This window comes from Miniopterus schreibersii, assembly GCF_964146895.1.
Source record: "Miniopterus schreibersii genome assembly, chromosome: 2".
NCBI lineage: Eukaryota > Metazoa > Chordata > Mammalia > Chiroptera > Miniopteridae > Miniopterus > Miniopterus schreibersii.
The window spans coordinates 57,233,849-57,248,988 of NC_138102.1; the positions used below are offsets into that span (position 1 = coordinate 57,233,849).

Genomic DNA, 15,140 nt, shown 5'->3' on the forward strand with positions numbered 1-15,140 from the left:
CCTCCCTTTTCTCTCTTTAATACATTATTTAAATGGAATTTCTACCTGCCCAGTAAGGTGAAGGAGGAGGGTGATAACTGAAGGAAAAATAAAGAGAAAAGAGGAAAGAGGGAACACTCATTAAAAATATTTATACTATCACATAGTTTTTCAGTTCTTATTATTGTTGTATCTGGCTCCTCATAGAGATGATTGGAGTAAGCATAAGGAGGCAGAAGAGATATTCTTATAAAATACATCTTTTTTCACAGTACATATGATCTATGTAAAACTTTATATTTCACTACATTGTTCATAATTCAAAGAGCAAGTTTTAAGACAAATATTTCCTCTGTGCTGTTAATTTTTTACAATATTCATCCCGTGTCTCTGAACGTTACCACCACACTCAATTGGTTCATTCAGCATCACTTCTTGAGCAATCCATATTTCACATTCTAAAGTAAAATTAACCACTAAGAAGCATAAAATTTAAGTAAACCTAAATAACTCCCCTTTTTTTTTCTCATTTTTCAGGACTTTATTCAGTTTCCAGGACCAGGTACTGAGCATTGTACACTTCCAGGCTTTTGACTCCAACCCCAACAATAGCCTATCACCTTCAAAAGTTTGAATTTTTTTTTTTATTCTGGAATGTCAATGGTTTTCATGGTTTGCAAGCTATGTGTTCAAGCAACACTTCTCCTGCCGAGTGTTCTTACTGCACGTTTTCCCAGCAAGCATGTTTGTTTCCCTGGAGAACCTCACTCCACTGCTCCAGGACCTTTGCCTCCCCCAGGAGGGCTCGTTCCTCCTCCTGCAGGGCCCTGCTTTCTTCTCTGAGAGCCTTGTTCTCCTCACGAAGGGCCAGCTCCACCTTCCACAGAGCCTGCTCTTCCATCTCCAGCGCTATTCCTTCTTCCATCAGGGCCACTTCCTCCATCCTGATTGCTCTCTCCTGATGCTGCAGGGCCTTGATGTTCTCATGGAGAGACCTTATTTCTTCTCGAAGAGCTTTTGCCTCATTCTGGAAGGCTATCTCCTGCTCCCAGAGAGCCTTGATCTGAGCTTTCAGGGCTTTGTTCTTTTGCCAATAAGACTTTGTTTCTGTGCTCAAGACACTAATTTTTTCCTCATGTGGCTTTTGGATCTCAAAGATCACGCTATTGAACATCCATAGGACCTGGTTTCGCTGTCTCCAGGTCTGATTCTTCTCCCGTGTTAACTGGTTATCCATTCGGAAGGTTTTGTTTTCTCTTCGGAGAGCTCTGTTTTCTCCCCAGAGGGACTTATTTTCTCTTCTAAGGGCTTTGTTTTCATCCCTAGACACCTTATTGTCTCTCTGAAGAATTTTTTCCACCTTCTGAGAGTCATGTTTGGGGTCTTTTTGATCTTGGATACAAAAGAGAAAAGTAGAGAAAAAATGCGCTATCTTTCCTCTTTTAATTCTCTTTGATTCAGACACAACCATTGTCTCCTTAGTGCTTTATCTGAGCAAACTGTGTAAACTCCAAGTGCGCTGGGTTCGAGCAAAGGAGAAATAATGATGTTTGCAACAAAAAATGTACTGAATTTCTTCATATGTAATTGGCTGTTGTTTTGATTTGCACAAGGAATACCATGGCAGGGATCTAAACAAGGTTAGTTAGGCCCACTGCAGGAGAAAATAGGGAAAATATGAAGAAAAATCAGTAAATTAAGTATTAAGTTGATATAACAAACTAAATAAGTTTAATTAAATCTTAGCATATAAATTATACATTAATTATTCTAGATTACAGATTGAATATTGTTCAAGGTTAATGCTGTGCTAAACAACTATCAAACTATTAATCTTCTACTGATATAATCATTATTTATAATTAAATCACCTGTTTTTGATGTGGAAAGATACCAGGTACTTAAAAAACATGCTTGGCTTTGTAAGAACCAGAAAACATATTTTAAAGAGATTATATACACTATAGTTCTCCCCCCCCCCCATATTTCCTTAGCAATTTAGTAGTGATACAATATGTTTAAGCAGACTTACATTTCTGTGGCTTCTGAATTCCCTGCAAGCCAGATTTCTCTGTTCGTGCTAGAAGACAACTAGGCAACATCCTATGTCATCTATAGTGATGTCACATAGTTGTTGACACTAATGAATGCTATACAGAATGTTTGGATGTTGTTTTAGTAAGTTTTAGAAAAAATAAATGTAATTTTATTTTATTTTATTGTTGTTGGAGCCTTGCCTTTTTGTTTGTTTGTTTGTTACCATTTTCTCTAATTACTGCTGAGTGTAACCTGTTTGTAAGGCTTTAATGCTTTCTTTGGTCTCTCAGGAGGTAGTTAAATAATTTCCTTCATAGACCATTACTGCCAAGAAAACCCCTCCCAAACAATACATTGCTATTTATCATGTGAGGATTTATTGTGACTGGAATATATGTCAGGCACTGGAAATGTGGACAAAAAAGTCAATATTTCAAAGGATAAGTTTTATTCATAAGAAAGCTAAATGGGGATTTTGAAACACTTCCCTTCACGTTTTACATTCTGGCTACTTTGTGACCACTGTCCACTCTCTTTTTTAAATTCAATTTTAATATTTGATTCTTTTCTCTATTATTAAATGAGTATATATTTAGTTATTGCTTCCATATAAATTATTAAAATTTATTTAAAACATTGATTTTTCCTAGTAACTAAATAACTTCTAATTATTGTATCTTAGAAATTGACAACTCGTAGTAAACATTGTACAATCAAAGGTGAAAATATTTTAAATGACTTTAAGATTAATACTGAATAATCAGCGTTAGGTAAATTTGTATGTTAAGGAAATAGCATCGGCAATTTTTAATTTCAGTAGTCTCATTTAAGATACATTTTATATTATTCAACATATATCTACCGCTAGACTATAAAACAAAAGAATATTTATCTTTATCATTTTTAAATGTAAACTTTTGGATATTAAATTATTTTATATTACGTAGATGTCACAATGTTTTAATGATTTATAATTATTAAGTTATCATTGGCTTTAGGTATAAACTTGAAGACTGAATATACAGCCCTGCCAGTGTGGCTCAATGGATGGCTGTCAGCTCGTGAATCTGAAGGTCATGGTTGGATTCCCCGTCAGAGCACATGCCTGGATTGCACGCTCCACCCTCAGTAGGGGGTGTGCAGGAGGCAGCCGATCAGTGATTCTCTGTCATCATTCATGTTTCTATTTATCTCTCCCTCTCACCTTCCTCTCTCTGAAATCAATAAAAACATATTTTTAAAAAAAATTTTTAAAAAGAAAGTTGAATATACAATAACATGTATAAACCAAAACCACTCACACCTGAATAAAGATTAGCCAATTTATTCATGAAACCAGATTTTTCTTAGCAGCTATTTACATTATATCTGCTTAACAAAGTTGAAACAAACATTTTTCTCATACATCAATAACTCTCCATTAAACTTAGTAAAAATACTAAAAATCTTCATGGTATGAAAGCTAATGTAAAATTAAGACAATTCATGTGAAAGTTTTTGATTACTTTGTTTTTATCTTGATGTAAGTGAAATATCCATTTGATAGTCTTCATCTATAATTGCATTTAGATAGAAAGTTTTTCGTGTGACTATGCACCAGATTCTTCTTCTTTTGTTAAATTTATCTTTATTGTTGAAAGTATTACAGATGTCCTCTTTTTTTCACCCATCGACCCCCTCCACCCTGCTCCCCCTCCCAGGCCTTCCCCACACTATTGTCTGTCCATGAGTTATGTATATATGTATATAAGTTTTTTGGTTAATCTCTTTCCCTTCCCCCCCTCCACCCTTCTTTATATTAGTGTTTCTGCTTTTTTGAAACTGCTACCATGGCAGCTAAAAATTCATAAGGAATTCCAAAAAACAAAGAACTCTAGGCATTCTGTATTGGAATGTTGCAATTCTTGAGGTTTAAGGGCAAACTAGGACTCAAGAAGAAAATCTATTGAAATGGATCTATTGAAAAAACTGAATTCATAATTTAAACTTTTCCCTCAAATAAACTACAGGCCCAGATGGCTTCATTAGTGAATTCTTTCAAATATTCAAGAAATAAATAGTATTAATATTTGCATGAATTATTTCAGATGGTAGGAAAAAAATGAACAACTTATTTTGAAACCACATCATCTTACATAGAAACCTCACAAGAAAGGAAAACTATAGTGTAAAATGTCTCATAAACACAGATGCACACCAAAATCAGTGATGCATAAAATAAATAATATATCATCTCCAAACTGTATGTAATCATGAATGCAAGATTGAGTTAACATTGAGAAATCAATTAAAGCAATTTACTTTCATAAACAGAACAAAGGAGAAAACTTTCATGTCTTGCCAAGATGAGAAAAGTAATTTCAGTAGATTCAGAGAAATCATTTAACACAAAAAGCATTTGATAACACAAAAATCACTTTCATGATTAAAAGCCAAAACCAAACCAACAATGTCACTACCACCAATGTCCTCTTAGTGCACTAGTAACAGAAAAGAACTTCTTTAATTCAATTATGAGCATTAAAAAAAAAAAAAACCTGCATAAACATATCAGATGGTGAAATACTAATAGATCACAAATATATAAGGATGGGCACTATCATCACTTATATTCTTCATTGTCTTAAAGTTTCTTACTGCTGCAAGCAAAGAAGTAAAATATGTAAGGATTGGGGGGGAAATAAGGCTCACTATTTGCAAATTATGTTGCAAATATTTATAATAAAATATTAAGTTATAATAAAATAGTAAAACTAGTAAACTATTGAAATAAGATTTAGGAAGTTTATTGGATATAAGATCAATTTAAAAATCAGCTTTATTTACACATTAACTAACAATTGAAAAATAAATTTTATAAATGTTTATTATTTATATTGTCAGCAAAAACAAAACACCTAGAAATAAATCTATGCAAGACCTCTATACAAAAAAGTATAAATATTATTGAGAGAAATTATGGAGATATAAGTAGCAGGGAGAATAGACCATATTAATGATTGGAAAATGCAATATTAGATGTGTAAAACCTCTCAAAGTGATTTATATGTGCAGTGGGTTTCCTGGAAAAATAATCCCAGCGGTTTGTGTAGATGCATATGTGTAAACTGAAAAACTGATTCTAATATTACTATTAAAATGCAAGAAAAAGTCTTGATAATCTTGAAGATCAACTTTTTTTTTTAACCACAGAACTATCACATTTGATTTTATTTAGTAACACTGAGCAAGTTTTAACTCAAATGAGTGCAATACTTGATAAATTATATCATTTACCACATCTATTTTTAACTGCACAAAAAATAAGTAACTTAAAAATAAGAGATTTAAAAAATCTATAGTTGATCAAACTGTAGTGTTGATTCAAAGATAAATATGTAAACCAATGGATAGAACAGGAAACTCAGAAACAGATGTGCATATTCATGAACACTTGCTCCATGGAGCAAAACTGATGAATCTTACAAACAATAAAAATAAGTGAAATAAACAATATATATGATATTATTTTACTTCAATAAAATGCAAAACCATGTAATGATATATAATACTATAAATCAGAGTAGAGATCACTTTGGAGAAGTCAGGATGTGCTGATGATGGGATGCTGGTAGTGTCTAATTTTTAGTTCTAGGTGAGGATTCCATAAGTTCGTTCATTTTTTGATAATTCATAGAGCCACCCGCATAATTTTGACATTTTTATGCACGCATGATTTACTAAAAATATGTAAAAAGACAACAGGGGGAAGTGTTCTTGTGTGAATTGATGTAGTTTTGTGTTTTTCTAGTAGTCTGCCACTTAAAAGAAGTGTTATATTGAGCAATCAAACTTTTTTTTATCTCCATTTCATGAACAGTATAATGAGGAAAGGAATACCTGATCTTTCTTATGATTTAAGATACATGTTCAGAACTTAAAAGTTTGTCTGGTACATAAGTGTGAATCACTTCCACCACCACCATCATCATCATTTTTATTTTTTTTAATTTGCTTACAGTGAAAAGGATGTGTAGCATATCTTTACATCTGCTTCAAATGTGACAGGCATTGTTGCTCCAGGACCTTGCTTCACAGAATTTACTGTTTCAAGATTTTCATTATTGGCAAATACATTATTTCAGATAAATAATAAATTTCAAAGCTGTCTTGCCTTTAGTGTCATTTAAACAAATTAAGTTGAAGAGAGGCAAAGAAAGTTAACTCTTTGGTTGTTTATTAATTAGTAATATTAGAAGATGCAAATTCAATTAAAGGAAAACAAATGGCAAGTGTAATATCATAATTTAAAAAGGAAATTTTGAAGCTGTCTATATTTTTATAAATAATGGTTTATCAATTTGTAGATGAATTTTCTTGTTTCAGGCTTTTAATTTATTTTACTGTGTTGACTAATGTAATGTTCCTAGAGTAATGTAATAACAGTGTTCATATACTTGCAGATGGTCAGGTAGAGCAAATGTAGTAAAGATTCTAAATTGTGTCAGGAAATTTCCTGTAGCTGGTCAGGAAACTCTACACTATTTTATATTTAACATGATTTTTTTCTGTGCTTTTTTTAGTTGAAAACTTTGAGCATATTGATAGAATAAAAATATTTTATGAATGGATAAATGTGTTTACAAAATCAGCATTCTAGAATTAAAATGCCTTAACATTTGAACTAGTGCAATCTGGCCCTTGCCTTGTCACTTTCCAGTTCTATGATCTTAAAATCCCCCCTGAAAGTGAGCTGTTACTGCTTTAAAGTCAGCCTAACTGACTCTTATCTAAAGTAAAATCAGGCCTGAAGATGAATAGCCTCAGGAATATCAGGACCACAAGCCCAGGGACACTTGAGGAGAGGATGGAGAAGTCTTAAGAGCTAAAATCGTTCTTAAATTTTAAATGTTCCAAAAGTTATTTGAGTCTGAAGATTGAGGAAAACAGCACAAGGAAAATAAGACAAGTAGGAATCAAGCATGATAAATGTGGCATTATTAAGGTTTTGAGGAACGAAATAGCATTATTATTGTCTGAATTGTGCTCCCCCCCAAAATTTATGTTTTGTAGTGCCAACCGCCAGTACTTTCAAATGTGAATGTACCTGGAGATAAGGTCCATAAATAGGTGAGTAAATTAACATGAGGTCGTTAGTGTGGGTCCTAATGCAATATGACTGGTGTCCTTACAAGGGGAGGAAATTTAGACACAGATAGGTACAGAGGGAAGACCTTCTGAAGATAGAGGGAAAAGATCACTATGTCCAAGCCTCAGAAGAAATGAACCCTGCTGATACCTTTATGTCAAACTTCTAGTTTCTAGAACTGGGAGGAAATATGTTTCTGTTGCTTAAGCCACCCTTGGTACTTTTATATGGCAGTCCTAGCAAATTAATAAAAGCATCACTCTTCTCTGCTTAGGTAATGAAAAATTCACCCCTGAATTTAGATTTCATAGGAAGAAATTGACCATGAACAGGTTGATTTTAGCACTCATATATTATCATTTTGCACAACTTTATAATTTCTATTCCCCCTTTGAGTCCCTGCTTTTTGGCATCCAGTTATATATTTAGTTTTGCTCTGGCTAACATTAGCAGTCCCTTGTGAGTATTTTAAATCATACACCACAGTGGCTGTTTCTTTGATGCCTCTATGGAACTGTTTACACTTAAGAAATCTGTCTCCTGGGGAAATTTCTTTCTTATATGAAATTAAACTAATTTAGAACCAACTTGAGGTCCTAGAAAACTCAGCATATATACCCATTTGTGGGTTCCTTCTTAACTGGGAGTATTAAAAAGACTTGGGGCTATTTATTAGCCCTGCACATTCAGGCTTGGCACTAACAATTTAAAACTAGAACCTCCCTAGTTCTGTGAAGTACACAAAATTCAGCTGCCACATGATATAAAAACAGTAAATATTTTGTAAATCAGTTTCTAAAAGAATTTTAAAGATGTAAGGTGCTTTTTCTTTTTTTTCTCTTTTTTTTTTGCCTAAAAGTGAACATTTGTTTCATCTGAACCTGTGAAGTAAGCCATGGAATCAGGCATGCTGAACCTACCTGTGCCAGCTACACGTATAGTTGTTAGCTTACAAGTAATCTAGCCCTTGCAGAGGAAAGCCTTGAGGTCTTAGTGCCTTTTGCTTGCTAAGCCCTCAGAAGCCAACCTGTATATATCAGACCTCAATCATGAAGTTTTGCTGGTTGTTAAGACCCGTGAGGCCTGTCTTACAGAGTTCTGCAGCACTCCACTGGTCTTCTTGGGAGCTTTTTCTGAGGTCCAAGCAACTTTGCCAAGCCTAGAGATGTCCACCACTTCTTCTGATGCCTAAGCATCTTTCCTTAAGGTGTTGCCTTTGCTCAGGTCCCTAAGGCCACCACAGAACCAGCTTGAACATCTTGCCTAGGTTTCAGGAATAAAACACCAAAGGCTCAGTTTTGAAAGTATTTCCTGCATAAACTTAAGTACCCCCAGTTTTAAAATACCTTGCACACAAACTAAAATCCAAGGCCCAAGGCCAAACATCCCGTACATGGGCAACCTTAATTGCTTCCTTAAATTACTTTTTTGTTTTATATTTTAGAATATCTTAAGAGTGTAAGTTAAGGTCTCTGAAATTAACTGCTCAAAACTTCAAATATCCCGGGGAGGGACAGGAGCTTGTAAAACAAACTTTACAGGAGATCATTTATTAGTACTACTTTTTCTGGGTAAGAAGAACAGAGATTATTCATGCAAATTTGTGATAAATCACTCTACCCATAGCACGATGAGTGAAGTGATATAGAGAGATCAGAAAGTACAGTAATTGAGAACCTTCTAATGGAAGTAGAAAAGAATTTTCCCCCCTCCCCTGCAAGAAGTAACAAGTGAATAGAAACCTACCATTGGGAATGTCTGCAGATCGAAGGACACAAAGGAACAGGTATGAGAGCCTCCAGTTCTGTAAGAGTACAGGGTTAAGGATAAGTAATGCAACCCTAAGAAGTTTAAGGTAATAGCCAGAAAAGCAAGGAACTTGGAAATAAGACTTGAAGTTGCCAGACCAGGCAACAGTGGCCTTTCATTTTGTTAGGTCTGTTTGAAAAGGTCAACATTGACTTCCGTTGTGGAGATAAATCATATGTTCCAATTTAAACATAACTTTCAACCCTAAAATTCCATCATTGCTTTTTAAAAAAGTGATCATCGAAATCAGTAACAACAAAAACCAATGGCTTAATTTTAACTTACATTCAAAGAACATTTCCTAAAGTTACAAAAACAAAATGCAGTCACCCAGTGGTTGGTTTGAGTGAAGCGACTATCTAATTACTTTATAGAAAATTACCTTTCTTCCTTAAAACAACATGAGGCTGCCAAATCTCCTCCTCATGCTTTTTGGCTTCTGGGCTCCGTCTGCGTTTGTCTGCATCTGCTTTCATCTTCCTCAAACCCCGCTTAAAAGGAGCCCAGAGAGTCTGCAATTCATGTCAGGGCACCCAGCCGGATTAGACTCTGCCAAGTATAAACATCAGGTTTTGCAAGAAACATTAAGTTACTTAAGCCTTCTTTCTAGCACAGCAATGATGTTGGATGAAAGGTTATGCAGTTCCAATCTCTATTTCCACCCTGCTGAGAAAAGATGATTTGGAAGTGAAAATGTGAGGTTATGATGTGATTTGCACATTTCACGGTGACCTAACCTTTTCAACTGCTAGTCTTATTGTGTCTGGTTATCATGTTAGTGATTTTTTTTTACCGTTTTTCTGCAGTTGTCACACTACAACATGGAGAGTGGAATGTGAATAACTTCACATATTACATTTTTAAAGTGTTAGGCAGTTCTCCACACATCTTCAGTAATTCATTATACTGTGCAGCAAAGTGATACGTGTGTTTTCACTTTGATTATTTTCTCCCCAAGAAATTATTGTAGTCTGATTTACGATAAAGAAATTTAAATTTCAAAAATGAAAGCAATAAGAAACTTCAATGGCCAGAAATTGAATGAGACGTTTGATTCATATTTTCAGCTTTCATTTTTTTCATCAGTACTTATAATAATAGTATATCCTCATAGATTTACTTTGAGGTTTAAACACATTAATATATGTAAAATTTTAAAAATGTATTGCTACAGATGATTGAAATTAGTTACAATTATTACATTAGTGTATATTTTTAATTTCAAATAAAAATTAGGTATTATTAATGACAACAGAAATATTTCAAATGTTTAGAATATTGTGTGGTTTGAAAATCTGTTTTCACAGGACATCAATTCATTTGACTCTTATGTCAACTTCATAAAGATAATAATAATATAAAATTCTAAATTTAAATCTAAGAATCTACTTATTTATAAAGGTTAAGAACAAGATATTTTTATGACTTATTCAGAATCATGTAGGAGTGGACAACTTTTCCTTTCTTTTCTTCTAGGTTCTTTAGCTGGTCTAATAATTAAATTGACATAAGGCCTGGCTGGCCGTGCCTCAGCGGTTGCACATTGACCTAGGATCCAGGCGATCAGGGTTCGATTCCCAGTCAGGGCACATGCCCGGGTTGTGGGCTCGATCCCCGGTCGGGGGTGTGCAGGAGGCAGCTGATCAATGACTCTCTCATCACTGATGTTTCTATCTCTCTCTCTCTCCCTCTCCCTTCCTGTCTCTGAAATCAATAAAGATATATTTTAAAAAATAAAAATTAAAAAAAAATAAATTGACATAAGACAGATAAACAGAAGGAAAAAAATTTAATTTTGTATTTACGAGAACCCCATAAAAACAAAACAAAAAAAAACTAGAGACAAAGAAGTAGCCAAAGCAGGCAAATTTTGTACCCTTTAGAAACAATAAATTTATGAAGAATGGACAACATAAAGACATTTGGCTTAGGACAGTAAATTAGTGAGGAAGTAACAAGGTTTGTTCATAAAGCCTTTTTATCTCTAAATTCCTTATTTCTAGTGATAAGGTCCCTTTATCTTCCTGATACAGGGAGGGTACATTTTACAGGGGAGATTTATTTCCTACTTTTTAGGGGACAAAAAAGGGTCAGAGTGTTTTGTTTTTTGTTTCTTTACTTTCATAGTTTTATTTTTAATTAAATTTGTTGGGGTGGCATTGACTAAGGAAATTATATAGGTTTCAAGTGTATGGTACTATAATTCCTCATCTTTATATTGCATCATGTGTTTACCATCCAAAGTAGAATCTCCTTCCATTACCATATATTGGGCCCCCTTTGTGCTTTACTACCCACCCACCCCATTCCCCTCTAGTAACCACAATACTGTCATCTATGTCTATGAGTTTTTGTTTGTCTTATTTGTTTGTTATTTTCAGTTTTATATCCCACATATGAGTGAAATCATATGGTTCTTGACTTTTTCCATCTGATGTATTTCACTTAGCATGATCCATTCATGTTGTTGCAAATGGAAGTATTTCATCTTGCATGGCATCCCATTCTATTCATGGTGGCCAAGACATGAAAGCAACTAATGTGTCCTTGGATAGATGATAGATTAAGAAGATGTGGTACATATACACAGTGTTATTACACAGGCTGTTTCTTAAGTAACGTTAATTCAAAATAATATGCTAAAATGTCATATTTTGGAGTGGCATGTTCTGCTCCCCTTCAATCACTTGGTTCTTATGAAAAGGCAGAACTTCAGGATTTTGGATACAAATCTATGGCTGTTCTATGCTGTGTATTTTCACAGATCAAATAGATACCAGAATCTTAGAATTCTTAGTGAAATTTGTTCACCCTACACTGAGTGAAGCATGCTTTTTTCCTGCTTAGCACCTAGGTATAATTAGTCAATAACTCCAAAAATACTTCATCATTATATATTGTAGTGTGTACATGATTTTAAGGATGTTCCAGAAGAGAGGGACTAATGCAGAGTTTGAGAAGGAAGACAATCAGAGGATAGATATGCAGACATGCTATAAACCAAGTGGCTTAGTCACTGAGTCAAAAAACAACATAAATAAACACAAGGATAGTAATAATAAAATACTTTATTTTATCCACAAGTGTAAAGAATAAATTACTACTAGAGAAATATTAATGAAGGAATTGATTTAGAAGCTTTATCATTCAGGGTATCTCATAGGTCTTTAATTGTGTAAGTGTGAATGTGAGTGTCTGTTTCCTTTTTCTTCACATACACTGACACAGCATTCATGCTTCATTTACTTACCTTTTAAAGAAGTTCTCTGAATAATTACAGGGAATATCACTATGGAAAACTTTCATCATTTAATCAGCTTTATTTAAAACTATATAGTTCAGAAAGACATCCTAAACTATTTCTCACCAGTCCAATTGTCAATATTAATGTACCGCATTATTTTATAGACTATAGACCACAAATCTTATGGCCCACATGATTAGAAGATCTGAGGTTATGGAATGGGTCTCTCAAAGTCTCAATCAAAAGGCAGAAGAAAAAGGAAGACTTTTGAGATAAAATACTGCAAACATTTCTCCATATTGTTTCTAAATCAGTTCTATCCCACAAATTCATATGTTGAAAGAGGCAGAAGCATAGATTTATTATTCTATCTTGTCCAGGTCCCTTGTCTCCACTGATATTTCATAATGGGCAACTGCACCAATTGTTTCTGCATTCTGTTTTTAAAGAATGGGATTTTCATATTTACATTTCAATAAAGCTCTAGCCTAAAAGCTAGATGCACAAAATGACTATTATTCTAAAGCAATTGTTAGGGTAATTTAAATAATAAAGGAAATTAATTATGTAAATGTCCACTTAGTCTCACCATTTAGCCTTGATGAGTTCCAGCAGAGAATAGGAAATGCTGTGCATCTTTTCCTTTTTCCTTCAATACCCTTTGAGAATATTTATTTGTGCTAAACTGTTCAATGAAAATGATACACTGTTAAAAAAAAGTATGCTGGCACATATATTCTACAGAAAGGAGTCTAACTTATGAGTCTAACATACTTATAAAACAGCATTGATATCAAGGGTTGAAAGAATGGAGGTATAATTTTAACAATAGTAGAATAGTTTATAACTCATAGTAATAATAAGAAAGTGCCTTTTCATAGCACCTACCATAGCTGGAAGGGAATTTAGAGATAATTGAATCCTACATCTTCACTTTAGATAGACATGCTAATGTGGAGAAAAGACTAAGTTTCACGCCTAAGGCCATATCACTGGTTAGCAACAGAGCCAAGATATTTGACAGGGAGACCAGATCACTTTTTTGTATGTCATAGCTGACTTCACACTGAGTGATATAATTGTTTTATTTCTTCTTAAATAGTGAAAGTTCTAGGAGCTTTTATTTTGTGATTTAAGGAGACATTTTTCTGATCCCTAGTTTTACATGTGCCTAAAGAAGACAATCCTTCCATGATTTGCCTAGGCAATCCATGAATCCATTTCTCTAGGCGCTGTAGTTGCCCTCGAGTCACAAAGTACTTGCTTGTGTTTGTAAGATTCCTGTAACAATCCTTACACATTCTTGAATTTGTCTGAGGGAAATAGAGAAGATACAGAGGTAGTAATTTTAAACAGACCTAGACTTGAGAATATGGTATAGGAGAAAAACAAAAAGAGAATGGAGGCATTTTATTTTTCCTTTATGATATTTTTACTGGGGAGACGATGAGGAGACCTTGGTTCTTGTCTTCTTGAGGTAAAGATTTCAATCAAGAGTCAAAGTATAGAAAAGGAAAGAATAATTTATTGGCCCCAGCAAAAATATACTTAGGACAGTGAAACAAAGAAGGTGCCTAGAAGAAGTAACAGGAGAGCCCAGGCGGGGCTTCCTTGGCTCACAAGGAAGTAAGAGATGGGTGGGGGGCACAACAGGTTCAGAGGCCTTGGAGACAGGTTTGGGGGTAAGCCTGGGAGGAGTTGCCACTGCCAGTTGTAGGTCTCCTGGGGTCCCCTTGGAGGGGAGAAGATGGGGCTGGTGTGCTCCCCTTGGGGTGTAGGGGGTTGAGGGAAGGCTAAGAGCAGGTGCCCTGAGTCCTCTGTCCTGAACAGGACAAAGTCTTCTTTCTTGCAGGTGGGAAATCTTAGGGGAGGTCTCAGGGGAGGGTCTCAATAGAATATTCATCAGCTTTCCAGGAGTGCTGTTTCAGGGTCCTGGTCTCCCATGATTGGTTGATGCCAGGGCAGGGGGTCATTAGTCAATGTAGCTGATCCTGAGGCAGCCACTATGCACTTGTCTGGTTTTGCTGCTTTTCTTGGCCTGGAGCTGAAATACAGCTGAGGCCTGGGTGTTATCTGTAGGATGGAATGTACAGGAACACTCAGGCACGTCTAAACTGCATGACCAGCCATATGCCAGGGAGGATAGGTTACCCTGGGGACAAAGTTCTTAGTTTCCCAGTTTTGCCCCTTGTAAGCATCCAGGGCTTCCTGCCCTGGTGAGTTTCTGTACCCTAATTTCTGTACCTGGCCCATCTAACACAAAACATTTACTCTCAAGAGTCCTTGGTTTTAGGGAAGATAGGATTTACTGGGTGGCTGCAAACTGTTATTTAACAATCTGCCTGTTTCCCCATTCCACTTGTCCTGGAATTTTCTTAGATTTTTACTATGCTATAACAATATGAGGAAACCTATTTCTTTCAGGAACTCAGATTCATTTAACAAACATGTATTGAACTTAGATCAAAAGCTCATAGGATATTCTTAAAGTGAATCAGAGATGTTCCTTACATTTAAGTTATGAGCAATGAATTGAGGGAATCAGGTAAAACATGAATCAGAACATTAACTGGGAGTACTCTGAAAAAACAAAGAATACATAGCACATAAGCAGTGCTGAGCAGATATTCTCAGATGCTAAATTGGAAAGTGATAAACCCTGTAATAGGACTTGTAGGCTAACACAATGAAAAAGAGGCATTTGTGGTAGGGCTTGAATAAATAGGTAGGATTTTAACTAATATAATTTGACAGAATGAACACACGAAGGAAGCAATATAAGGAAAATCAGGAAGGCAGAAAAAATAGTAGGCCTTTCAATAAGCAAGATTAAATATAATTCTGAAAAGGTCTGTTCCTTTACATTGATCATAAACTTATGTAAGGAATGTAAGTTTGTCAATCCTTACCTGAGATGAATAATAACTTGGCCCAGATTCTTTC

General features: G+C 34.8%; 1 protein-coding gene across 1 annotated transcript; it reads right to left on the minus strand.

The window, feature by feature from the left end:
* Nucleotides 1-697: 697 nt before the first annotated feature.
* On the minus strand, nucleotides 698-9,429 carry LOC308552424 (uncharacterized protein; the record flags this gene model as incomplete). Its single annotated transcript, XM_081127737.1, has 2 exons — nucleotides 698-1,371; nucleotides 9,336-9,429. The coding sequence occupies 2 exons, from the start codon at nucleotides 9,427-9,429 to the stop codon at nucleotides 698-700; spliced, it is 768 nt and encodes a 255-aa protein (XP_080983863.1).
* Nucleotides 9,430-15,140: the final 5,711 nt, after the last annotated feature.